This window comes from Rhinoderma darwinii, chromosome 1 (genome assembly GCF_050947455.1).
Source record: "Rhinoderma darwinii isolate aRhiDar2 chromosome 1, aRhiDar2.hap1, whole genome shotgun sequence".
NCBI lineage: Eukaryota > Metazoa > Chordata > Amphibia > Anura > Rhinodermatidae > Rhinoderma > Rhinoderma darwinii.
In genome coordinates this window covers 46,371,081-46,398,511 of record NC_134687.1, presented here as the reverse complement: position 1 = coordinate 46,398,511, position 27,431 = coordinate 46,371,081, and the positions used below count along the sequence as shown (strand labels likewise).

General features: G+C 42.4%; 1 protein-coding gene across 1 annotated transcript; it reads right to left on the bottom strand.

Annotated features, from left to right (window-relative positions):
- Positions 1-1,686: 1,686 nt before the first annotated feature.
- On the bottom strand, positions 1,687-27,125 carry LOC142729951 (ADP-ribosyl cyclase/cyclic ADP-ribose hydrolase 1-like). The gene is made up of 8 exons (XM_075849335.1): positions 26,800-27,125; positions 22,361-22,490; positions 20,920-21,055; positions 19,722-19,804; positions 14,656-14,732; positions 9,029-9,121; positions 7,480-7,566; positions 1,687-1,880 (listed from the first exon to the last, which is right to left on the bottom strand). The coding sequence occupies exons 1-8, from the start codon at positions 27,012-27,014 to the stop codon at positions 1,811-1,813; spliced, it is 891 nt and encodes a 296-aa protein (XP_075705450.1). The 5' UTR covers positions 27,015-27,125; the 3' UTR covers positions 1,687-1,810.
- Positions 27,126-27,431: the final 306 nt, after the last annotated feature.

Sequence of the window (27,431 nt, the reverse complement as noted above, 5' to 3'; positions counted from 1 at the left end):
AGGATAGCACAGGATACAGGTACAGGAACGGGGAACACTGGGAACTGGAAAACACTAGGAGACCATTTGCATTAACAAACTTTGGGTATGACAACAACGCTCAGGCATGGGAGGAAGGGGCACAGCCCTTCTTATAGCCCAGGGTGCTCTGGGAGCAATCAGCTCAATCTCCCACCTGCGTGCGCTTTGGCTCCTTGAGTCTGGACTGAGCTCGCGAGCGCACCCTGGTGGTCACTGTGGAACAGGATGGCCATATGTGCAGACATCTCTGGAGAGAAGGGCGTCGACTGGATGGAAGGAGTTCGTGGTCAGCGACCACGGATGTTACAGTCACGCTTCTAATCCTGTCCAATCCCTGCCCAAACACACCCAGTTCACCCATAATTTCCCCATAGTGCTCCCGACACAGTATATTACCCCCATAGTGCTTCCTCACCCAAAGTGCTTTCTCAAAGTATATTGCCGCCATAGTGTCCCCACTTAGTATAATGCCCCCATAGTACCTAATGAAATAAATACTCATCTGCCCCCGTTCCCACGAGTGGATGAGATCCCTCTGCAGGTTTCCTCCAGTCTGTGCTCTGTGTGGCTTGGTGCAGACAGGCATGACTAAGTCACTGAATCGCGTCTGTTTGCACCAAGCCGCTCACGGCTGGTGTTACATAGTGAATGGTGAAGTAGGGATCTGACGGCTCCCTGCTCCACCACTGGATTCAAGTGTATCTGCGTCATGGGAACGCAGATAAAGTTGAAGACGGGACATGCCGCCAGCTGCCCAGGACAGCAGGACACCACCCGAAATCTGGGACTATTCCGCTGGACCCGGGACTGTTAGAAGGAATGGCTACATCTGAAAGTTGTCCATTCAATGCTAGCTTATTCAATTACTATTTTTGTGCCTCTGGTTCACTAACATTGTGTGTATATCAGGGCATTAATGAGTCTAATGTCTAACAGTGCTATGAGGTATACAATACTATATCCAGTTTATGTCACATGCCATCTAGTGGACAAATGAAATATTGCAACATAATATTTATTGGTGTTTAGCAAACTAAAACTCTAGCACCCTCTTCTGGTGCAACTATTCAATACAACAGTCTTCTCATGAGACAATGCAGGACAAAATGATTATAATTTATTATTATTATTACTCCTTATAAACACTGTTTTCTATTGTTAGTTCATTAACAACAAACATTTACATATAATATTTTCAATCTGAAGCAAGAAAACCATCTACAATCACATGTAGTCTGTACATACTGAGGTTAAGGCTACAGTCACACGAACTTGGCCAACCTCAGACGTGAAAAACTGTAGTTTTTCACGTCCGATGTGCACCCGTGCTGGACGCGTTATCACGCATCCCCCATAGACTAATTTATGGAGGGATGCGTGAAGCGCCAAAAAAATAGGACATATCCTATTTTTTCAAGGAAACACACAAGCTCCGTTGAAACAATGGTCGTGTGAACGGCCTCATTGAAATACATGAGTTCATGTGACGGCCGTTGTTTTAACACCGGTCACACGGATGTGATGCACACTCGTCTGAGTGTGCCCTTATACTGAGGTTTATTTTACCCCACAACAACCAATAGAAGAGTGGGATGAATGTGTATTGACTCAGCATACAGTTAATATACGTCTGATCCAGCTCTGACTCTTCACATAGAAGGGAGCCATGGTTTTCTGAATCTTTATTAATACCTTGGAAAAGCCAAAGTACATGATATCAGGTAAGAAATAACAGGTGAATAATTCTTCTTGTCGCTTAACATTTAGATAGTGGCACTTTTTATTATTTTTACTGATAGCTGCACCGATTGCAGGCGGCGTGATCAGGGTGGTCAGCACATTGCAGAGCTTGAACTGGCCTGTTGGGAAAAAAAGTTGAGTATTAGGAAACCGGTGCTATATCGAAGGAGCAATAACCATAAATCCTGCAGATCCTGGAAGACAGGGCAGTGATTGTGGGGCAGGGATTTTCTGGACTTCCTCTCCGTAATCTCAATGCAGGACACGGTTAACAATAGTTGTAATGTAACAATAGACTCCACTGGAGATTTCAACTAATAGGTAAAGGAATATTGCATATTTATAGAGGGTCTGTCACTAGGGGGTTATACCACAAAATAAATGTATCACCCATCGCTGTGGGCTGGTTCTCTCGGACCCCATCAATCACCAAAACGGGTGTTCCGAGTCCGCCGGTCCTCTTCATGCCGCAATCGCAGCCAGGGGGAGTTTGAATGGAGCGGTGATCGAGTATTTGCGGGGCTGCTCCATTAAAAGTATATAGGACTGAGGGTATGTTCACACGCTTAACCAAAAACGTCTGAGAATACGGAGCTGTTTTCAGAAAAAACAGCCTCTGATTTTCAGGTGTTTTTGAAGCTGAAAATGAGGCTTCTTTAAGGCTGGGTTCACACGACCTATTTTCAGACGTAAACGAGGCGTATTATGCCTCGTTTTACGTCTGAAAATAGGGCTGCAATACGTCGGCAAACATCTGCCCATTCATTTGAATGGGTTTGCCGACGTACTGTGCAGACGACCTGTCATTTACGCGTCGTCGTTTGACAGCTGTCAAACGACGACGCGTAAATGGACTGCCTCGGCAAAGAAGTGCAGGACACTTCTTTGCCACGTAATTTGAGCCGTTCTTCATTGAACTCAATGAAGCACAGCTCAAGATTTACGAGCGTCTCAGACGCCTCGCAAAATGCGAGGTGGAGCATTTACGTGTGAAACGAGGCAGCTGTTTTCTCTTGAAAACAGTCTGTCTTTTCACACGTAAATGACAGCTAGCGTGTGCACATACCCTTAATTTGGAGCTTCTTTTGAGGCGTTTTTTGAGGCGTTTCTCACAGTGTTTTAGGCTGGGTTCACACGACCTATTTTCAGACGTAAACGAGGCGTATTACGACCTGTAATTTACGCGTCGTCGTTTGACAGCTGTCAAAAGACGACGCGTAAAATTACAGCCTCGTCAAAAGAAGTGCAGGACACTTCTTGGGACGTTTTTGGAGCCGTTTTCTCATAGACTCTATTGAAAACAGCACCAAAAACGGCCGAAAAAACAGCGCGAAAAATGTGCACACGTAGTGACCAAAAACGTCTGAAAATACAGAGCTGTTTTCAAGGGAAAACAGCCCCTGATTTTCAGACGTTTTTTGAGCAACTCGCGTTTTTCGCGGCATTTTTTACGTCCGTTTTTGGAGCTGTTTTCATTGGAGTCTATGAGAACACAGCTCCAAAAACGTCCAAAGAAGTGTCCTGCACTTCTTTTGACGAGGCTGTATTTTTACGCGTCATCGTTTGACAGCTGTCAAACGACGACGCGTAAATGACAGGTCGTCTGCACAGTACGTCGGCAAACCCATTCAAATGAATGGGCAGATGTTTGCCGACGTATTGTAGCCCTATTTTCAGACGTAAAACGAGGCATAATACGCCTCGTTTACGTCTGAAAATAGGTCGTGTGAACCCAGCCTCATGGAAAATCAACTCCAAAAACCGCCTCAAGAAGTGACATGCACTTCTTTTTACGGAGCGTCTTTTTACGCTCCGTTTTTTAAAACAGCGGCGTAAAAAGACACCCCGTATGAACTAAATGCTGTTTTTACTATTGATTTCAATGGGCAGCTGTTTGTAGGCGTTCAGCTTCTGTTTTTTCAGAAACGCCCCGAAATACGCCTGAAAATACTGTGTGTGAACATACCCTAAGGGTATGTTCACACGGCCTATTTTCAGCCGTTTTTCGGGCCGTAAACAACTTGAAAAACGGCTGAAAAATCGGAAGCTCTGTTCCGACGGGGCGTTTTTTACGCCTCATTTTCAAAAAATAGCGCGTAAAAAGACGCCTTGTAAAAAAGTGCGTGTCACTTCTTGAGCCGTTTTTGGAGCCGTTGCTCATTGACTCTATAGTAAAACAGCTCCAAAAACGGCCGTGAAAAATGCTACTTTGATTAAAAAACAGCTGAAAATCAGGAGCTGTTTTCCCTTGAAAACAGCTCCTTATCTTCAGACGTTTTTTTTGTTAAGCGTGTAAACATACCCTAACTAGAGCATCTGAGCACATCGCTGATTCCCTGCCCCCACAAAGTGATGGACAGCTCTTCCTGCATGCACACTCATCCAGGACAAGCTGTCAATCACTGTGCGGGTGGGGGCGCAGCACTCTAAGGTTGGGTTCCCACAGTGCAGATTTGGAATCCGTTTTTTTAGCCAAAACCAGCAACGGAACCTAAACAGAAGAAATGTATAAAGAAAAGCCTTAGGCGGGATTCACACGACCGGGTCGTTCCCGAGCCCGAGTGTCGGCCGGTAAAATCGGCCATTTTGCCCGGCCGGTTTGCATTAAGTTTTGCATCCGTGCCGGGCCGGGCAGATCCGGACAGTGACATCAGCGGCAACTCCTGAAGGGGAATCCCCATGTGTTCGGGGATTCCGCTTCAGGAGTTTCCCCTGATGTCACTGCCCAGATATGGACAGAGACATCAAGCGCTCTGTCCAGGAGCGGAATCCCCGAACACTCGGGGATTCCGCTCCTTCAAGGAGCTAAAGTGCGGCTAGCACATAGCAGAGCGGGGAGATACCTCCCCGCTCTGCTATAGTGGCGTCGCTACAGTAGTAGCAGCCGCAGCTGCAGCTGCTAGCGGCGCCATCGAAGGTGTCGCCGGGCCAGGGTGCTTTTAAAACAAGCAGGGGAAGGGAGCCAGCGCAGCACTCCCTTCCACCTGCTGTACACCCCGGCCCTGCCACACCGTGTACAGCGATGCCATTCGTCAGAATGGCATCAACTCCTCCTCCTCACATGCACTCTGCGCTGTGAGGAGGAGGAGATAGAGCGCAAGCGCCGGAAAACCCGGCCATCACTCGGGACACATCCCGGTGATGGCCGTGTATTACCCGGCCCCATAGACTTTTATGGGAGCCGGGCGGCCGGGTACCCGGGCGAAGATAGAGCATGTCCTATTTTTTGACGGACGGTTCTCCCGGCCGTCAAAAAATCGGTCGTGTGAATAGCCCCATTAGAGGTCTATTATTCCTAATGCAGCCGGGTGCCGGCCGATTTATGAACGGCCGGCACCCGGCCGGGAAACCCTGCCGTGTGAATGAGGCCTTAGGGTATGTGCACACGCTTAACAAAAAATGTCTGAATATACGCAGCTGTTTTCAAGGGAAAACAGCTCGTGATTTTCAGCCGTTTTTTATTTAAACTCGCGCTTTTCGGGGGCGTTTCTTACGGCCGTTTTTGGAGCTGTCTTTCTATTGAGTCAATGAAAAACGGTTCAAGAAGTGACATGCACTTCTTTTTACGCGCCGTTTTTTGAAAATGAGGCGTAAAAAACCGCCCCGTCGGAACAGGACGGCCCGATGAAATCAATGGCCCGATGTTTGTAGGCGTTCTGCTTCTGATTTTTTAGCCTTTTTTAGACTGAAAATAGCCCGTGTAACATACCCTTATAGGTCTGGTCTCCTGGATCCAATTCTGGTTTTGGCTTACAAAGTGCAGGCAAAATCTGCAGCAAATCTGCACTGTGGGAACCCAGCCAAAGTGTCAGTTCACGCGTTGCGTAAATACTGTGGATTTCCCGCAACGGATTTCATTGCAGAAAATCCACAGCATAATGCAGTAGCAGCAAAGTGGATGAGATTTGTACAAGTCTCATCCACACGTTGCTTAAATGATGAGCTGAAAAACTGCTCAGAAATTGACCTGCGGTGCGTTTTTTTAAACCGCAGCATGTCAATTGTATTTGCGTAAATGCTGCTTATTTGTTGCAGGATTTCACAGCTCATTGCGGGCGTCCTGGGATGATGTTTCATCCCATGTGACCGCTGCACCCATTCACAGGCTGCAGATGTCGCATGGGATGAAACGTCATCCTAGGAGGCAGGACTCGTCGCCATAGATACGTAAGTATAAAGTTTTTTTTTTTTCAGGTGCAGTTTTCCAGAACGGAAATTCCAGTAGAAAAACTGCACCACAATTTGGTGCGGTTTTTCTGCTGGAATTCCCTGCGGCGCACCGGGCTGATACGCTGCATGCTCACCCTGTGTGAACATACTCTAAGGGCATGCCCACACGTGGCGGATTTCCTCCGCAACTGTCCGCATCAATGCCACACAAAATCTGCGTTGCAGATTCTGCGGCGGATCTGCCCAAAATGTGCAGTAAATTGATGCGGACTAGCTGCTGCGGACTGCGGTAAAAGTGCTTCCCTTCTCTCTATCAGTGCAGGATAGAGAGAAGGGCCAGCACTTTCCCTAGTGAAAGTAAACGAATTTCATACTTACCGACCGTTGTCTTGGTGACGCGTCCCTCTTTCGGCATCCAGCCTGACCTCCCTGGGTGACGCGGCAGTCCATGTGACCGCTGCAGTCGTCACTTAGACTGAAACGTCATCCTGGGATGCCGGACTGGAGACAGAAGCAGGGAGTTCTCGGTAAGTATGAACTTCTATTTTTTTGACAGGTTGCTGTATATTGTGATCGGAAGTCACTGTCCAGGGTGCAGAAACAGTTACTGCCGATCGCTTAACTCTTTCAGCACCCTGGACAGTGACTATTTACTGACGTCTCCTAGCAACGCTCCCGTAATTACGGGAGCCCCATTGACTTCCTCAGTCTGGCTGTAGACCTAGAAATACATAGGTCCAGCCAGAATGAAGAAATGTCATGTCAAAAAAGCAAGACGCATCCGCAGCACACATAACATGTGCATGACAGCTGCGGACTTCATTGCGGAAATTAGAATCTCCATTGAAGTCAATGGAGAAATTCCGCCATGAGTCCGCAACCAGTCCGCCACAACTCCGCAACATCCATTGCATGCTGCGGACACCAAATTCCGCACCGCAGCCTATGCTCCGCAGCGGAATTTTCAGCCTCGTCTAAACGAACCCTACTAAATAGAAGTGGAAGTCAATGGAGAAACGGCTCCGCTGCGGATTAACGCTGCGGAGTGTCCGCAGCGGAATTCAAGAACAATTCCGCCACGTGTGGCTTTGCCCTAAGGCTTTCTCAGAGTTCTGGGATTTTATACACAACTTTTTACATGAAAATACTGAATTAGGCCCCATGCACGCAAATGTAATTTTGATCCGCAATTACGGATCTGTAATTGCTGATCAAAGTACGGATCCATTAATTTCTATTGCCCACGGACACCTTTGCATCCGCAAAAAGTAGAACATGTCCTATTTTTTGCTTTTACGAACCGTGCTCCTATATTTTATAATGGGAGCATGGCCCGCAAATGCGGGTGACTGGCCTCTGCCGTCCGTGATCATGTGCAAGGGGCATTAATAAATAGAAAACGATATATTCCAAGCTCAACATCTCCCCCTCTATTCTATACGGCCTTCACGGTGACATAGGAGACCCCACAGAGATACTTTAAGAACTACTTTTTTCCTGTTGTATGCCACTTATCATTACTTACTAAGCCCAATTGGGATTATTTACCTGTAGTTGTCAACGCAGGAATATTTCAGTTTGTGCCCTTCAATGTAATATTTTAGATCCAATAATGACTTGCTATTACAGGAATTTCTAAAAAATAAAAGTTACATTTACTATGAAGAAATAACTATTATAGACTGCCAAAAAAAGGCTTCTCTGCACTAGGTCAGCGGTCTCAGTATATATAGAAAACATGTCTTACTTATATTGTAATCTATGATGTGAACCAAGTATTATATTAGATTGACAATCATCAATGTAAGGCCTCATGGTCGTGTGCATACGGCATAAAAAATTGTCTATATATCCCACGAGGAGCCAGTGGCATACACAAGGGGTATTACTGTGCTGGGAACTTGGGCTTGTGGGCCGTGAAGGGTCACTCCACTCCTCAGACTGTTGTCATTGGCAAATGCAAGCATCAGGAGCAGGGGGTCCTGGTGTGAGGAGAGTATGTACAATCAGCAAAACAGGATGATTATACTAGCTATAGACTAGTATAACGCTGGCCGTATGAGATACATGTCCACCAAAATGGACAATCAGTTTTTTCCAAATGATGGCCAATTTTAGGTCAAGTTCATTACTATAAACTACTGTAGACAGTCAATATTTGATTTGTGGGGGTCCGACAGCTTAGACCAGTGCCGATCGTCGTAATGATCGTGGTTCCATCATTGTTCATCCATATACAGATTCTTATCCCTACATGTGGCTGTGCCTGGTACAACAACTCAGCCCCATTCACTTGCCCAATTCTAATGATCGCCAGGGTTCCCGGGGGTCAAACTTCCACCAATCAAACATTGGTGGTCTATACAAACCATATTGCATTAGTGTTTTAGTCTCGGAACAACCCTTTAAATCTTAATCCTATGATCAGCGTGAAACAGTCCATACCCCATTGATGGGAGGCTGGTGAGAATATAAACTCCCCCCAGCTTCTCTACCCTATGTTCAGCAGTTATGTGTTTAATAATAATATACTGGGGAACGTTATATAAAGTACTGACATAATATTTTACTCCAGGAACCTCTGGACCAGTGGATACAATTAAAAAAAAAAAAAAAAATTCTAAAAATTGGTAAAAACAAAGGCCCACATATATCTATATATATTTGCACCCTTTTTTTGTTCCAATTTACTCCAAATTAGTGTCTCATCTGTGACATATTTATTAACCATTTACACCAGAATTTAGCGGCATTTGCACCATGTATGTCACTTGAAAATGGGTGTGGCTTAGTGATTCAAATTTAAATTAAAAAAAAAGTTGCGGGTGAAGAAAAAAGTTACATCTTTACTAAACATTAAATCCTGGCATAAAACAACGTGGAGTAGTTTTAGCCTGTGTGAAAGTTATTGAAGTGATTAATGTAGTAACAGATTTATCAATTATGGCACATGCAGTCATAAGTTTGTCACCATATATGTCAATAAATTAGCGGAGCTTTAACATAGATATTCGCTAACATGACACAACTTTTGATAATTATGTGCCATAAAGCAAAGAATACGTAAATATGTTGTGTATGTAGTAGTTATATTTACCTGTCCTCTCCTTGAATGTCATCTATTACCCAGACCTTCACTTCAGATATTTTGATTGGGTCCATATTGGGGATTTCGACAGTCCTTAAAATACTGGAAGATAAAACAGGCGTTGATACTGATGGTACTCAGCATCTACAAGGTCATTGTGTAAACTGTCTGAACCGTTAACCAAAACATCAGAAGCCCTTTACGATCTTATTCTCTTTGGTGGGGTGTTTGTTGACCCGTTATTGTTCTCTCACGAAAGTGGTTGTCCTCTAAGTCAACCTTGATGAATCAACCTCATGACTGTTTAGTGGAATTAAAATTCTGTGGATTGGAGCCCTCTCAGCATACATCCACTGAGCTATACAAATGTAGCTGAGGGGGAACAAGAATAGCATATCCTCCCCTTAAAGGCTATGTACACCTTTGGAAGGAATTATTATTATTTTTTTAAACTAATGTCCTTCAAATTGACTTTTATTAAAAAGATGTCTTTACTTTTAACGATTCACATTCTATGTTTCCTCTATACATAGAAGATGTTTTGTTATCTCTCAGCCGATTCCGTCAGTTCAGCTAAACTTACGGCTCGGCTGAGAATGGATCTTGCATGTCTCTGACACACAGGATCCACCTAATATCGATCAGAGACACACAGGACCCGCTCTCAGCCGAGCCATCAGTTCAGCTAAACTGACGGAATCAGCTGAGGGAGAGCTATGCAGCTTCTATGTATACAGGATACATAGAAGCTGTATCGTAAAAGGAAAAGTCAGTTTTAAAGTTGCATAAAAACACATAAAACATTAATTTAACAAAAAAATTCAAAGGTTTACACAGCCTGTGACTTCAAGTCACAATCAATATTTCCTTCATATCCCCTAAGTGACCAGCCTATTTTAGCCCTTAATGACCAAGCCATTTTTTACGTTTTTCCATCGTCTCATTCAAATGCTATAACTTTTTTATTTTTGCGTCGATATAGCTGTATAAGGTCTTGTTTTTTGCAGGATAAGTTGTGATTTTTAATAGCACCATTTTGGGGTACATAGAATTTATTGATTAATGTTTATTAACTTTTTTTGGGGGGGAATAGAAAAAAAACTGGAATTTCGCCACACTTTTTTGTGCCCTAAATTTACGCCGTTTACCGTGTGGCATAAATAACACAATAACTTTATTCAGTGGGTTGTTGTGATTGCAACAATACCAAATTTATATAGATTTTTTATGTTTTACTACTTTTACACAGTGAAAACACTTTTTTTTTTTAATTATTTGTTTTTGTGTCCATATTTGAAGAGCCATAACTTTTTTCTTTTTTCGCCAATACAATTGCGTGAGGGCTTTTTTTTGGCAGGACGACTTATAGTTTTTATCGGTACCATTTTGGAGTAGATGCGACTTTTTGATCACTTTTTAGCACATTTTTTCTAAGGCTGGATTCAAAGAAATCAGCAATTTTTGCATTGTTTTTTATTTTATTTTTTACGACGTTCACCGTGCGAGTTAAATTATGTAATAAGTTTATAGTTGGGGTCGTTAAGGACGCGGCGATACCAAATGTGTGTAACTTTTTTATTTTATTTTGTTTTTTAATAATAAAGCAGTTTGTAAGGGGGAAAAGTGGGTTTTTAATTTTTTTTTTATAATACACTGCAATACTTTTGTATTGCAGTGTATTATGCCTGTCTGTGTAAAATGGACAGGCATCTGCTAGGTCATGCCAGAGGCATGACCTAACAGGCATTCACTACAGGCAGACTTGGGGGCCTTTATGAGGCCCCCGGCTGCCATCGGAGACACAGACACTCGGCGATCTTATCGCCGGGTGTCAGTGGCATGAGAGGGAGGGAAATCTCCAAAACCACTCAGATGCGGCGTTCGCTATTGAGCGCCGCATCTGAGGGGTTAAACGGGTGAGATCGATACTTATATCGATCTCACCTGTTAGAGCAGGGATGCCCCCAGCCCTCAGCTACATCTGGTAGCTGAGAGGAGGGAGATTGAACAGCTCCCTGCTCTGTGTATTTATTCTGATGCAGCGCCATAAAAAGGCTATTGCATCGGAATAACGCCCGTTTGTGGCCGCCGTAAAAACACTATGGGCCGGTCACTAATGCGTTAAAGACAAAGCCAATTTTGATCTTAAACATTTGACCTTCTATGCAAAAATACTAAGGTTTGTCCTTGGTATTTTTAAAGAGGGGCAAAAACCAAAGATGACAGGTGATACATTGTCTGAGATGAGAAAAGAGGTCTGGTTTTTTTCTCAAGAAACAACACCACCCTTGTCTTTGGGTTGTGTCAGGTATTGCAACTTAGTCTCATTGACTTTTATTTATGTTGCTTATATAGCGCCAACATATTCTACAGAACTGTGCAGACTTAGTCATCATTTACTGTCCCTAGTGGGGCTCGCAAACTAAATTCCCCAACTGTATGTTCCTGGGAGTTGGGAGGAACCAGAGTATCCAGAGGAAACCTACGCAGACACAGGGTGGACATACCAGCTCCAGACACATGTTGTCCTTGGCTGGATTCCAACCCAGAATCCCAGTGCTGCAAGGCAAAAGTGATAACTACTGAGCCACCTTGCTACCCTCACAGCCAAATGGACAAGAATGGTACTAGTTTTTGAGGGAGAAAAAAAGTACATCATTTTTTTCATCTCAAACAACACCTTTAAAGGGAATATATCATCAGAAAATGACATTATTTAAATCAGGTGTTTATTATAGAAATCTAATTTTAAAAAAATTATATGACTATCCATATAAATCTTAAATTATTCTAGTTTTCATACTAGCCACTGGAGCAGTCACAATAAGATGATGTGTCCTGTTTTCTGCAGATCAGTTGTTGCTTTACTGTATAGATTTAAACAGCATGAGCAGAGTCATCTAATTATTCATGACCGCTTTATTGTACTGCTGTAGACCCAGATCAGGCAGAATAGTAATACTATACATACAGATAAGGCTTTATATGCATCTCCCCTGTCACTCCCTGGTCTTTTGGGGAGGGGTGGTACTCTATCCCTTCCGGAAACTGTAGTCTATAACATTTCTCTGTCAGTTAAAGAGGCTCTGTCACCACATTATAAGTGCCCTATCTTGTACATGATGTGATCGGCGCTGTAATGTAGATTACAGCAGTGTTTTTTATTTAGAAAAATGATCACTTTTGACTGAGTTATGACCTATATTAGCTTTATGCTAATGAGTTTCTCAATGGAAAACTGGGCGTGTTTTACTATATGACCAAGTAGGCGTTGTACAGAGGAGTGTATGACGCTGACCAATCAGCGTCATACACTTCTCTCCATTCATTTACTCTGCACATAGCGATATAGCTATATCGCTATCTGCAGCCTCATACACAAACACTAACATTACTGCAGTGTCCTGATAATGAATATACATTACCTCCAGCCAGGACGTGACGTGTATTCATTCTCCTGACCACTTCTGTAGCGTCTGTGTGATTTACAGCACAGCACAGCGAGATCTCGCTGTGAATGACAGCTTACAGCGTAATCTCGCGAGACTATGCCTGCTATGCTGTAAATCACAGAGACGCTACAGAAGTGGTCAGGAGAATAATTACACATCACGTCCTGGCTGGAGGTAATGTATATTCATTGTCAAGACACTGCAGTAATGTTAGTGTGTTTATGTGGCTGCACATAGCGATATAGCTATATCGCCATGTGCTGTGTAAATGAATGGAGAGAAGTGTATGACGCTGATTGGTCACTGATTGGTCGGCGTCATACACTCCTCTGTACAACGTCCACTTGGTCATATAGTAAAACATGCCCAGTTGTCCATTGAGAAACTCATTAGCATAAAGCTAATATAGGTCATAACTCCGTCAAAAATGATCGTATTTCTAAATAAAAAACACTGCTGTAATCTACATTACAGCACCGATCACATCATGTACAAGATAGGGCACTTATAATGTGGTGACAGAGCCTCTTTAACTCTTATTTATTTCAGCTGTCATAAAGCACACACAACCTGCTGTGCTGTCTACACAGACAATGCAGGAAGGAAGTGTTTGCCTCCAATATGGCAGTCCCCGGGGAAAGTTTTTAAAAATATAAAATAAATAGCTTCAACATTTAAAAGAGAAAAGAAACAAATTATTTATATTCTACAGACTTACATCTTATTAATGAATCTAAAAGCAAAGCTCAAGAGAGAACCCACTTTAGAAGATTTAATGTTCAAGCAACATAAAGACAGTAAACATAAAGTAATAATCGTGAGGATCAGTATCCACATGATATTTACTCCATATGTTCTCATTTGTAATGAATTAGTTAATGTGTTTTGCTTATTAAAGTGTCACTTAAAGAGGCTCCGTCACCAGATTTTGCAACCCCTATCTGCTATTGCAGCAGATCGGCGCTGCAATGTAGATTACAGTAACGTTTTTATTTTTAAAAAACGAGCATTTTTGGCCAAGTTATGGCCATTTTTGTATTTATGCAAATGAGGCTTGCAAAAGTACAAGTGGGCGTGCACAAAAATAGAAAGAGAAACACCAGCTCACCTTCGTTGCAAATGTGGTTTGGGATGATCGTGCACGGATCCTCGTGTCGGCACACGGTAGGTAGACGAGACTAGGAAAAACAGGATTGGATCCAGCACAGAAGATTGGATAAAACGGAAAGAATATTTCCAATGTTCCAATTTAATGGGCCAGTATGTTTGGCTGATTAAAATCAGGAATAAGGAGCACAGCGTGACATCCTGATAGTGTAAGGAAAAAATAATAATAATGGTGATGAATTAGAAGCCTACGCGTTTCAGACGCTGCGAGCGTCCTTAATCATGGCTGAAGCTACAAGTGGGCGTGTTTAAAGTAAAAGTACAACTGGGCGTGTATTATGTGCGTACATCGGGGCGTGTTTACTACTTTTACTAGCTGGGCGTTCTGATGAGAAGTATCATCCACTTCTCTTCAGAACGCCCAGCTTCTGGCAGTGCAGACACAGCCGTGTTCTCGAGAGATCACGCTGTGTCGTCACTCACAGGTCCTGCATCGTGTCAGACGAGCGAGGACACATCGGCACCAGAGGCTACAGATGATTCTGCAGCAGCATCGGCGTTTGCAGGTAAATCGATGTAGCTACTTACCTGCAAATGCTGATGCTGCTGCAGAATCAACTGTAGCCTCTGGTGCCGATGTGTCCTCGCTCGTCTGACACGATGCAGGACCTGTGAGTGACGTCACAGCGTGATCTGGCAGAAGCTGGGCGTTGTGAAGAGAAGTGGATGATACTTCTCATCAGAACGCCCAGCTAGTAAAAGTAGTAAAAACGCCCCGATGTACGCACATAATACACGCCCACTTGGACTTTTACTTTTCAACACGCCCAGTTGGACTTTTGCAAGCCTCATTTGCATAAATACAAAAATGGCCATAACTTGGCCAAAAATGCTCGTTTTTTTAAAAATAAAAACGTTACTGTAATCTACATTGCAGCGCCGATCTGCTGCAATAGCAGATAGGGGTTGCAAAATCTGGTGACAGAGCCTCTTTAAGTAGATCCTATTTGTATAATTACTAGTTATGAGTGACCTTTATATTCATATTACATGTTCACAGTTAAAGTGATACAATACCTTTCTATCCTGGCAATATCACCATCTGCTGAGCCGTTTAACATCACATTCACTACTCCACATGATCCTCGAGCAAACTGGGAAAACAAAGAAAATAGTAAAGAGTGCAGTAGGTGTATATATATATATATGTGTGCTGCCAGGAATTATTGTATCCCTGCAGAATATAGTTAATGACCACATATGCACATGGCAGACATTGTAAAACACACTATTCCTAGGGTAAGTTCACACTTAGCATAAATACTGCAGTTTTTCCGCAAGGTATATCGTTGTGGAAAATCCGCAGCATAATACAGTAGCAGCAGAGTGGATGACATTTGAACAAATCGCCTCATACGCTGTGTAAATGATAAGCGGAAAAAAATGCTCAGAAATTGACCTGCGGTGCGTTTTTTTTAATCCGCAGCATGTCAATTGTATTTGAGTAATTGCTGCTTATTTGTTGCGGGATTTCACCATTAAATTCAATAGGGAAGTAAAACCTGCAACAAATAGTAGATGTTGCGATTTTTGTGGCAGAAAAGCTGCTATTCCACCGCAAAAAAAACTCAGAAAATAAAATCGTATACTTACCCAGAATTCTGTGCGTCTACGTCCAGGCCGGCCTCCTGGGGAGATGTTTTATACCATGTGACCACTGCAGCCAATCACAGGCTACAGCAGTCACATGGGATGAAACATCATCCCAGGAGGCCGGTCTGCAGGACGTCAGAGGGTAAGTAAGGGTGTGGGTTTTTTCTCAGAAGACACTCCGGTCGATTAACTGCACCACAATTTGGTGCGGTTTATTGGCCAGAATACCCTGTGGCCGCCAGGGCAGATACTCTGTGCACCTTTACGCAACGTATCCGCCCTGTGTGAACTTACCCTTAAAGTAAATGACTGGAGAACCTCTGGACACAGCGACTCCTTTTTCACCTTTGAAAATTCTCCCACCTGCACAGGGACATATTCCAACCAGATCTCACTGCTTATAAATATGCACCACTCACGGGTTGGTTTAACTGGGGGTAATGATTATGTGGTTTTATTTCTTCTTTTTTTGGTCCCTAGTATATACTTGTATGAGATGTATAGATTGTTATAGATACAGGTAGCTGACATATTTTTGTCGTATGTATTATCAATGTGAATTTGTATGTATTATAAATGGTAATAAAAACAAAGAGGATAAAGAAAAGAAATATGCACCACTCGATGCACCTGAGGCACATGGAAAATGTACATAAATCCGATTCCCATGCTTTGAAATTCAAATTAGATTAAAAGTAAAACTATTTATTTTTTTATTCTTGGAGGGTGATCACATTACAAACATAATTCATACCAGTTTACATAGGAAACCGGTGCCTGGAAAGTCATTACTACATTTTTCTAGTTTACATCTTAAACATATACAAAATATCTACATAGGGGAATTTATTACAGCAAAAAGATCTTGTTCCGCTGAATCACTTTATGAGCAAGAATGCAACAATAAAGTGAACAGGATGGAAGCGCCAAATATTTCAGGTGAGTTTTCAGAATAAGTTGTCATATGTTCTGGCCATTATATGACTTGTATGTGGCATTATTTAGCAGTTTTCCCCTCTGCAGGCTCTATCTCTAAGGCCGGATTCACACGAGCGTGTGCTTTTTGCGCTCGCAAAAAACGTGGCGTTTTGCCTGCGCAAAAGGCACTTAACAGCTCCGTGTGGCCTCAGCATATGATGCGCGGCTGCGTGCTTTTCGCGCAGCCGCCATGATGACACTCCGTTTGGATGTTTGTAAATAGAAAAGCACGTGGTGCTTTTCTGTTTTCATTCATCCTTTTCACAGCTCTTGCGCGAATCACGCTGGTCACACGGAAGTGCTTCCGTGTGGCATGCGTGGTTTTCACGCAACCATTGACTTCAATGGGTGCGTGATGCGCAAAAAACGCCCAAAGAACGGACATGTCGTGACTTTTACGCAGCGGCCCAACGCTGCGTAAAAATCACGCACATGTCTGCACGGCCCCATAGACTAATATAGGTTTGTGCGACGCGCGTGAAAATCACGCGCGTTGCACGGACATATATCCCGTTCGTCTGAATAAGCCCTAATTCTCAGTTTTATCTGTGCTAATGGGTGGAGTCTGACTGATATCATGTATTCTATACACTGCACACATAGAGAAGAGGAGACTCCTGCTCTCCTATCTCTATATATCATATATATTTAAATACTGAAGCATGAAGGAGATTATACAGCAGTAATTAGCAGTGTAGATGTCAATCCAGCACTGGGGTGACATATCAGGGTATGTTCACACAGAGGCGTTTTTCGGGCAGTAAACACCAAAAAAACGGATTAAAAATTGGAAGCAGAACGCCTCCAAACATCTGCCTATTGAAATCAATGGAAAAAACGTCATTCTGTTCCGATGGGTCGTTTTTTTTTTTTTACACTTTTTGGATGTTTTTAGAGCTGTTTTTCATAGATTCTATTGAAAAAGGCTCCAAAAAACGGCCGTAAAAAAAGCAGCGAAAATCGCCAGTGGCTTCAAAAACGTCTGAAAATCAGGAGCTGTTTTCCCTTGAAAACAGCTCCGTATTTTCAGACGTTTTTTAGTCTACTGTGTGAACATACCCTAAGGCTGGGTTCACACAACCTATTTTCAGGCGTAAACGAGGCGTATTATGCCTCGATTTACGCCTGAAAATACGGCTCCGATACGTCGGCAAACATCTGCCCATTCATTTGAATGGGTTTGCCGACGACCTGCTATTTACGCGTTGTCGTTTGACAGCTGTCAAACGACGACGCGTAAAATGACTGCCTCGTCAAAGAAGTGCAGGACACTTCTTTGGACGTAATTTGAGCCGATTTTCATTGAATTCAATGAAAAACAGCTCAAAATTACGGCCGTCAATGACGCCTCGCAAAATGCGAGTACGAGCAATTACTTCTGAAATGACGGAGCTGTTCTCTCCTGAAAACAGCTCCGTAATTTCAGACGTAAATGCAATTAGCGTGTGCACATACCCTAATACTTATTAGAAGCTGCAGCAGCATCTCTGTGTCTCTCTGCTTTTCTTTCTCTTTCAATCTGCTCTCACCTCTCTAGACTTCTATGGGCAGTTGTAAACTGATCGTTCAGTGAGCTAAGAGTCCATCTTGTCTTAAAGGCCATGTAAACCTTTGAAAGGCATAAAAAAAAATGTTTTAATAAAAAGGTGTATCAGTGTGTTTTGTGTGACTTTTTAAGTACTTTATTAAAAACTTTTTTACATACAGCTGCTCTGTATTCTCTATGCAGAGCAGCTGTATCACGCAGGATCCACCTGTAAACTATCACATCTAAGTTATGAACTTAGATCCATGGGACTGACGGATTCAGTGAATAGCGCTAGATACAGCTGCTCTGTATGGAGAATTCAGAACAGCTGTATCTAAAAAAGATTTTTTTTTTAACAAAAAATATTTAAGTTACCTAAAAAATTGTATTAAAAAAATGTTTTGCTTTTCAAAGGTTTACATAGCCTTTAAAGAAGCTCTGTCACCAGTTTATCACTGCCCTATATCCTACCTAATCTAATATGTGCTTTAATGTAGATAACAACAGTTTTTTTTGTTTGTTTTTTAAAAACGTTTATTTTTGACCGAGTTATGATCATTTTTAGTTTTATGCTAATTTATTTTAAATGCCCAACTTGGTGTTTTTTTTACTTTTCACCATGTGGGCGCTGTAAAGAGAAGTGTATGATGCTGACCAATCAGCGTCATACATTTTTCTTCATTCATGCCCAGCTCGTTTCACTGCACAGCGTGATCTCGCGATCACGCTGTGATGGGACTTCCTCCCACAGGTCCTTCACCGGAGCGACGGAAGAGTCAACAGACATCGCCTCCAGCCGCTGCAGATTCGGATAAACGTCCTGGCACGGCTGGGGGCGATGTCTGTTGACTCTTCCGTCGCTCCGGTGAAGGACCTGTGGGAGGAAGTCCCGTCACAGCAAGATCACGCTGTGCTGTGAAACAAAATGGGCATGAATGAAGAGAAGTGTATGACGTTGATTGATCAGCGTCATACACTTTTCTTTACAACGCCCAGTTGGTGAAAATTAAAAAAAACGCCCGGTTGGGCATTTAGAACAAGTTAGCATAAAACTAAAAATGATTATAACTTTGTCAAAAAAAAAAGTTTAAAAAAAACAAAAAACTGTTGTTATCTACATTACAGCGACTATTAGATTAGGTAGGAGATAGGGCAGTGGTAAACTGGTGACAGAGCCTCTTTAACGTTATTTTACACAGACAGATGTTTGCCTGTGTTTAACCACCTTTAACGATTGCTGATTGACAATGTAGCTTGTCGATCGACGCTCATTTGCTCCATTCAAATGTAGACGTGATCGGGAGTATGGGGTTAATTATGTACTTAGCAAAAGAGTTCTGCAGTCTCTCTTCTTTTTACCAATTATGTATTCAGAGGCCCAGCCTGGCTAATAATACATTCAGGGGCACAATGGGTATTTATTTTATTGGGGGGCATGGTATAGCTATTTTTTTTTTCATTCAGGGGGCACAGTGTGGACATTTATTATTCAGGGTCACAGTGTTGAGCATATTTTTTTCAGGGGGTACAGTATGGCATATTTTTTTTTATTTATGGGCACAGTGTGTTTCATTATAATCTAGGGCACTGTGTGTGGCACTGCTATTTTATGGGGCACAGTGTGTTAAGCTATTATATTCAGGGGCACTGTGTGGAGCTATTATACATAGCCGGCACAGTGTGTGGAACTATTATATTCAGGGGCACAGTGTGGATCTATTATACTCAGGGGGCGCAATGTGTAGAGCTATTATATTCAGGGGGCACATTGTGGGGATGTTCTTCAAAATTGAGGAGCCAAAGACAACTGGGCGAACTCCCCTTCCCGTGCGTATATCTTTGTCATCAAAAGGTCAACGCGTTGTTAAAAATTTAAGTACCACCCCTAGATTGTCCAAAGCAGACAACCGCTTTCACAAATCCCTTTGACACTATAGACAATATAACCAGCAGCATCAAGACTAGAATCCTGGTTGGTACTTACTGCAGCAGATGCCATCTTCCAGAATGAGGAAATGGAGTTGTGCTCACATTCATTCCAGGCAGGACAAGACTTATAGTTCATTCCTGAAAAGGACCGTACATATTTATCAGGTATTTACTGTACAGATTGTATCAGAAGAACAACTGGGATGCTATGAGCTATGTTTTAAATAAAAAATTCTGATGAGCCTACTAATGCCTACATTTGGATCATGGATCTGTTACATATGGAGAAAAAAAAAATTCTCTGCCTTTCATCTTACCTATACATCAATATGCAGGGCTTAGTAATCTACAATAGGGCTGGACATATCCCAGAAACGTGTAAAATAGTCAACATAGAACAGCAAGGCAACCGCATGAATGTAAAATGCTTGTAATAATTCAACTATTTATCTATCCATACATACATAACCTGTAACGTAGCTTCAGAGGTAGTTCCTTTATTCCCCAGTGGCCAATTATGTATCCAATTGTGCATTAAACCTCTACCAAATAACACAATTAAGTGATGTATTAACATTATGCAGACTAGTCAGATCTGAAATTTCTGAGCTGCTTTCTTTTATTAAATAAAAATCTTTACTGAAGCAACTTTTCTTCCGATTCTATTTTTACTTTATTTTCTGTACATGATTATAGGAGTGGCAATCTTGCCGAGTTGTGAACAGAAGTTCAGAGATTTGCTTCACATGGAGAAAAAAAAAACCTCAGTGAGAAAATGGCCTATTGACTTCTATGGGAAAGTGTTGCGGGCATGCTCTGTGAGGGGAGGATGTAAACTGTCCTTATCACTTATTATCGATGTGGGGATCCTGTTTTATCTGCCTCCAGCTTTATAATAAAGGTGTTACCTTTTATTGTAATCCTGCCCTGGGATGATAATGAGATGACTGCTGAGAAGTGATCTCTACAGAACAGGAAGGGTCAGTCTATTGTGAGTACTAACAGGCTATGGTGAAAACGGCAAGATTTAACGATACTTTTTGAAAATAGATAATTACAGAGAAAAACAAAACAAACAAAAAAAACTACCAACATTTTTTAATAAATATGTTTAATATAAAAAATTTGATTTAAATAATAGATAATTGTCTGACGATACATTCTCTTTAACTACATGGAGCAAATAGAACAGTTTTATTTGGATCTTAAATCTTAGCAAACAGTATCACCATAGTTTGTTATTAGGTGATTACCTGGCCTTAATGTATTCCCACACCACATAAGACCATTGAACAGGAAGCCCAAGAAAGTATCTTCTAGGGTGATGAAATCTGCTGTGGCTTTTGTGTACCGGTGAACAAGGTCATTGGTCCTGCTCCATAGAAGGGTCTGAAGAGACACAAAATATTAACTTACAGTCATTATGGCTGGCTAATATCAGTCCATGTTTGATACATGTAGAACATGGGACAAGTGGTTTCATTCTATTCTAGAATAGTGCTAAAATATATAGAGGCAGAGCCTATAGTAACAATGAAAAGGTCACCCCCTCTTATATTACAAGTACCCAATATGGACAAGCATGCCCAACGCTCGTCGAGTTTTTAACAATTGGATGGAAGAGTATGACTCAAAGACTTGTCCTTACTGGTGAGGATCTGTAATAGCAACAGACCTCTATATATTAGAAATGGAAATAAGTCAGCTGGTGCTACTACAGGAGAGCATGCACCAGTTTTGTTTCCATTAGGGCTCATTCAGACGAGCGTAATACTCGTCCGTGTGCTGTGCGTTGAAATCACGCACAGCACACGGACCTATGCAATTCAATGGAGCCATTCACACATGCATTGTTTTTCATATAGCGTGTGTCCGTTGTGTGAAACTCACTGCAATGTCCTATATTGATGCGTTTTCACTAGTTGCCCATTGAAGTCTATGGGTGCGTGGAAACCACGGACAGCACATAGATGACATCCGTGTGCTGTTTGTGTTTCACGCATCAAATACAATGAAAAGCAGAGAAATATATATTTTTTAAAATGAAGTGCTTTGCACGGATGTGAAAAACGCATGCCACACGCAAAGCACACTGTTGCCAATACGCAATGTACATGGACAAGAAATGTAGGAAAAACGCTGCGTTTTTTACGCATGCAAATTGGACACATTCGTCTCAATGTAGCTTAAGGACTAATTCAGACGAGTGTAAAACTCGTCCGTGTGCGGTGTGTGAAAATCACGCACAGCACACGGCCCCATTGTTTTCAATGGGGCCATTCACACATGCAGGAGTTTTCACGCAGCGTGTGTCCGTTGCGTGATACTCACTGCATGTCCTATATTGGTACGCTTTCACGCAACTACGTGCCCGTTGAAGTCAATGGGTGCGTGAAAATCACGCACAGCACACGGATGCACATCCGTGTGCTGTGCGTGATTTGCGCATAAATTCAGTTGAAAAAAATATATATATGCTTTGCGAGTGCGTGAAAAACACATGCCACTCGCAAAGCACACTAATGCATAATGCAACACACACGGACCAGATTCACGTGCGTTTTTCATGCGCGTAAATCTGATACGCTCGTGTGAATCTAGCCTTAGGGCTTGCTTGTGATCTAGTAGATACCCTAATCTGAAGAAGCCTCTTTAAGACAATACTTTTGCAGATAAGAAGTTGAATTTTGTCACCTTATCACATGGTATGGTCTGAGCAGCCACAAGTGCAAGATTCTTGTAATCTTCCTGAGTGATCTTACATGGATCTTTTCTCTGTACTGCATCAATTAGTTCTTGCCATATTCCCGAGCAGTTCTTATCCCTGTATTGGAAAAAATAAGGAGGTGATTATAAGAACCCATACGTCACCCTACGTTTCATAGTAAAAATTTCACTATACATACAAAATGTATCGTTAACATACCTGGTGCTCTCCTTCTTTATGTTGCTGCCACGGTTCATCCCATTACCAGTCTCATCTTTGTGTATGTGATATGACTGCCCGCTTCTCAGACTACCTTATGTTTTGCCCAGTGTGTTTCGGTAGTCACAGACACGCCTTCCTGCTCTCAGAGCGCTGATGATCACCATAGCGCTGGTCCATTAGAGAACATTTACTACTGAAGTACATGGTGTATAGGGTAGTCTGGGAAGCTAGACTGGAAGGCAGAAGACTGGAACCATGGTTCTGTCTATTATTTCAGTTTGCACTGTAATTGGGAGCTGCACCTTGCATTGTAATAGGTACTGGCTAGTACTGTTATGGAGGTTCTGTCTGCTACTATTATGTGGGCACTGTAGCTGGCACTGTTATACGATATTATGTCTGACTCTGCTATAAGAGCATGGTGGCTGCTTCTGTTAAGAGGGGCACTGTAACATCTGAATAAACTGTATGTTGGCCATATAAATGAAGTAATGTTCAGCATCTTGTTATACTAGAAAATGAAACATGCCATGGGGAACAAGGCATCTCTGCCCCGAGACACAATACATGAGGCCCTGTGACGCTGTATCATGTTCAGTTCATTTCCAGTTGTGATTTAGCGTCATTATGTTGACTTTGTGTGATCATATTTCTGCTGGATTCTCAGTGAGTGTCTCACTCATCCTCTTCTTGTCCTGTTTATGTGCATTGCCCCATTACTTCTACACCCTGTACAATAAAACATGTGGGTGTTTTGTTTTTTTGTTTCTGCTAGGTTACGTGTCTGCAGACTGGCAAAGTATTGCCAGCACCCTCCTGATCACGATCTGCTGGGACAATACAATAGGTCACTCTACACTTGCAGGACTGCACCCCTGAGGGATACAGGAAGAGGATCCTTTGCTTTGCGAGACTCACATCTTGACCCTATTGGAGAGAGGAGCTGATGGTCCATCCAGCACCCATGTGGCACACTCATCTGGAGGAGGATCCGTAGCTCTGCTGCCCCTTGTGGCCAGTAAATGGATTTTTCCTCTGGATTACGCTCTAATTCCTTTGCCTGGTATCATGCCCTACCGGTCTATAAACCAATCTGTGGACTGTTCCTTTCCAATGTAGTCTGCTCCTCGGCCAGGACTTTGTTTATTTCTGCTCTTGTTTAATTCTTTGTTCTTAAAGGCTCAATAAAGTGTATTGCTGCTGTTCTCTCACAACTGGTAGCCGCATTGGGATCAGCAGAGCACAGAGAGATGGAAACAGATGTACTGTACCAGCAGATGATGATATTGCTTGGAGTAGAGGCTACAGAGGAGGTTGAGCGCTGGGCTTGGGATCAGGCTTTCATAATAGCGAAGAATAAACAAGTTGTTGTGCGAGCTAAGGAGTTGTAACAGGAGACAATGGACTTTTTTTTATCAAAGGCCACAGTGGACGATGAGGACTGGTCCCGGGACAAGCAGAGTTAGAGGTGCCACATTCATGTACAACCACTTCCGTGTTATAAGAATTGTTCTACCTCAGGTTCTTAGAACTAAGGTGTCCTAAGGAGAGAGATGTAGAGTGCGATGTCAGCATACACTATGAGATGCGGAGGCCCCGTGAAGAGAGAAAAGTCTGAACTTAACACAGAACAAGAGGATACAGATACAAGAGATGCCTGGAGATTCTACAGAATTAAAACTTTATACTTGATAGAAGGTCCCAAAAAACCTTCTGACCCTAGAGACTCGATCTCACTGGGCGGACTGTTATAGAAGCGGCCTCATCGGGCATTTTGAACTTAGCAGATGACATGCAATTTTTGGAGGTCTTGAAATTTCCTACTTTTTGAGGACGTTTCTAAGCATTTCTTCTTCATAATGAACTGCTAAAAATGAACTGAAATATGTGGATTCATGTAGGCTGCTAGTGAGGTGGCCAGAGGCCTGTGCAGGCCACATGGCCATCTCGCTTATTGTAAGGCGGGAGAGTTTGTGACGGTACATTATGTTCAGTGTCAATATGTTGACTTTTTGAATTTGCATTCTCATTGACATCTAATACTTGTGGGGCGTCCACATCCCGGCTGACTGTCTGGATGCTGGGAACACTCCCTGCTGTGCTCCTTATTAATTAGTACGGCCGCATGTATAGAGGGTCATATAGAGACCTCTCAAGTTGTCTCCCACTTAGGTATTTAAGGACCTGAGCTAGAGATGTGATGAAAGAGACTCAAATGTGAACCCTATTAGAGAGGGGCGCTGATGCCAGCACCTGTAAAGGACACTCGTCTGGAGGTTCCTGAGCTCTACTGCCCCTCTACTGGTCAGTAAGTGGATTTCTCCTCTGGACTATTCCTATGTCGGGCATCCCACCCTATTGTTCTATACCCCATTCCATGGACTGTTCCTTTCCCATGTAGCGTGCTCCTCCAACAGGACTCTGTTCGTTCCTTTTCTGGTTTAATTCCTTGTTCTTAAAAGCCCAGTAAAGTGTGTTGCTGCTGTTCTCCCATCACTCGCTCTGTGGATTGCGTAATAATCCAACAAACCCATTACAGGCCCTTTAATATTTTGATAATAATGTTGATGACAATGTCAATGGAATAAATCTCTTTTAGTGGAGATTTCCCATTTGGGGGCTACATGGGGAACTTTTGATTAATTAGTCCATGACTATATTGTATGGAAGGAAACTCTATATACACCTGCCGACATGTAATTGTAGTCAACTCCTCAATCTATAACCCCAATTTTCAAATTGTAAAAAGCTAGCCAGAGAGTGAAGATGACTTTCCTACAGGGGTTACATTAGGACTTCACACTGATTACAATGTAGCCCTTTCAATACAAGATGTTCTCAAGATATAACATATCTACTCTCCTGGATTGTCTAGGAGTCTCCTGAAATAAGTGGAGATGTTGTGCAGGAGCAGCCAAGTGTACACTGATCAGCACTGGAAGACGAAGAACCATTGTCAGCAAGCACTCCAATGTGCTCAAATAATTCTCTATGCACATTAGTGTCATGGCATCTGATTGTAATGGAGCATTGACTTATATTGAGATCTGTCGGGCTTGTAGTATTTTTTTTAGCGCTAAATGGCTCCAGCTCTTTTTGTCGTCAAAAATTACAGAGACTCCAGAAGGACTGGTAATAACGTCAGTGTGAACAGAGCCTAATCTTGACATACAGTGCTCAAATTCTAATAATATAATACATCATAACATACCATATACATACAAATACAAACATCCACTATACATATATACCATAAGGAGCATAGGTGCAGTCACCCAAGTGTCTGATAAACTATATAATAGTATCTTGGTATAGAACAGTGCATTGAAAATATGAGAAAGCTTTTGTCATCCCTATCCAATTTCATTTTATCGATTCTATTATTTCTTACAGGTAAAGTCATAACAAACTCTTCGCAATAATCTTCATAGTGATAAAATGCACTTGGTAAAAGTTGTGGCAAAAATATTGGTGCCACCAACGGAACAATTTCTATCTAATAATAAAAAAGTACCATCCTGATATGGAGATTACAGGAACAACACTTGCAGGATGATCTGAGCAGACATGACCACTAGACATAAAGCTAAGTCTCCACAGCGACAGATAGTCACCCACAATTTGCAGTCAAATTGCAGCGTTACCGTGACTCATAGGCGACTTCAATGTTTCCCTATTGGAAAAAACATTGCGACCATTGTGGAAAATTTCGACCATTTTACAAGGTCGCTAGCAGCTTTCTTTACCATAGGGAAACAGTCAGTCACAAGTGGGGGTAATTCTGCAATTTTACAGCAAAAAGCAAGTCATCACCGTAGAGCCCTAGCCTGAAGAAAGTTTCTGCAAGGGGATTGTGGTGGTCTGCTCATTTCTTGGTAAGATTGTGCAGTGTATATGACCAATTTAGAGGGGTTCTCCAGAATTTATTATAGTTGATTGAAATGTGTACATAACTTCAGGCACAGAAGAACGTGATATTCATACATAGAAGTCTTGTTCAGTGGTGCATTGCATTATAAAATGTAAGTTCACATGTCCTATAAAAACCTGGAGAGTCTGTATTTAATGCGACAGTAAACTACTTGCAAGTTCTGACAAGCCACATTTTCCCAAGAATCTGTGTATTCTGCTTTAAACTATTGGCACATGAATATACAGCATCACGTTACTATGGGCACTATCAACATATACTATGTATACTCACCCATTGCCTGGATACAGAGACATGTAGTGATAGCACCGGCCAACAATGATGTTTCTCAGGTTCAATGTTGTCCCTGGTCCTTTATATTTTTTTGCTTGATTTTTCTGCTGACCTGCGTCCACTGCGCTGGATGCTAAAACCATAAGTACCAGGGTCAGCATGCTTCCTGGGCACAGGTGTTTAGTCACCGGTCTAGACGCACGGTACCAAGACATTGCCTTCTATTATGCGGGACAAGACTGATTACTAAGTGCTCCTCGGCTGGCCTTTAGATGTGCTACCCACTCGTCCAGTCCACACAGCCAGACGAGGCACGGAGCAGTCCAGCAGCTCACTTTATATTCTGTTTATCCCTTCCCTCCCACTCTTGTTTTTTCCAGCTTACACAGACATGCAGGTCTTTGTGAAGTTTTGAAAGGCCAGTTAATCACGGGATGGCAAGGAATTTCTAAGTGGCTGTATCATTAAAAAAAAAATGTGTGACTAGGCTCGCATCCTGCAGCACATTTTTGTTTTATCTGCAATTGCTCTAAATTGATCTAGTTAAAACAACGGCGGTCACACCGACGCATGTATTTCTATGGGGCCGTTCACACAACTGTTGTTTCTACGGACAGTGTGAAGTGTCCGTT

What these genes read in the sequence shown, in the direction of transcription:
- LOC142729951 (XM_075849335.1), bottom strand. Translation starts at nt 27,014, where the DNA reads ATGTCTTGGTACCGTGCGTCTAGACCGGTGACTAAACACCTGTGCCCA. An exon ending in AGACCATACCATGTGATAAG is followed by an intron (nt 21,056 to 22,360) that starts GTGACAAAATTC and finishes GTGTCTCTTCAG; the next exon opens with ACCCTTCTATGGAGCAGGAC. An exon ending in TCCTGCGTTGACAACTACAG is followed by an intron (nt 1,881 to 7,479) that starts GTAAATAATCCC and finishes TTTTCCCAACAG; the next exon opens with GCCAGTTCAAGCTCTGCAAT.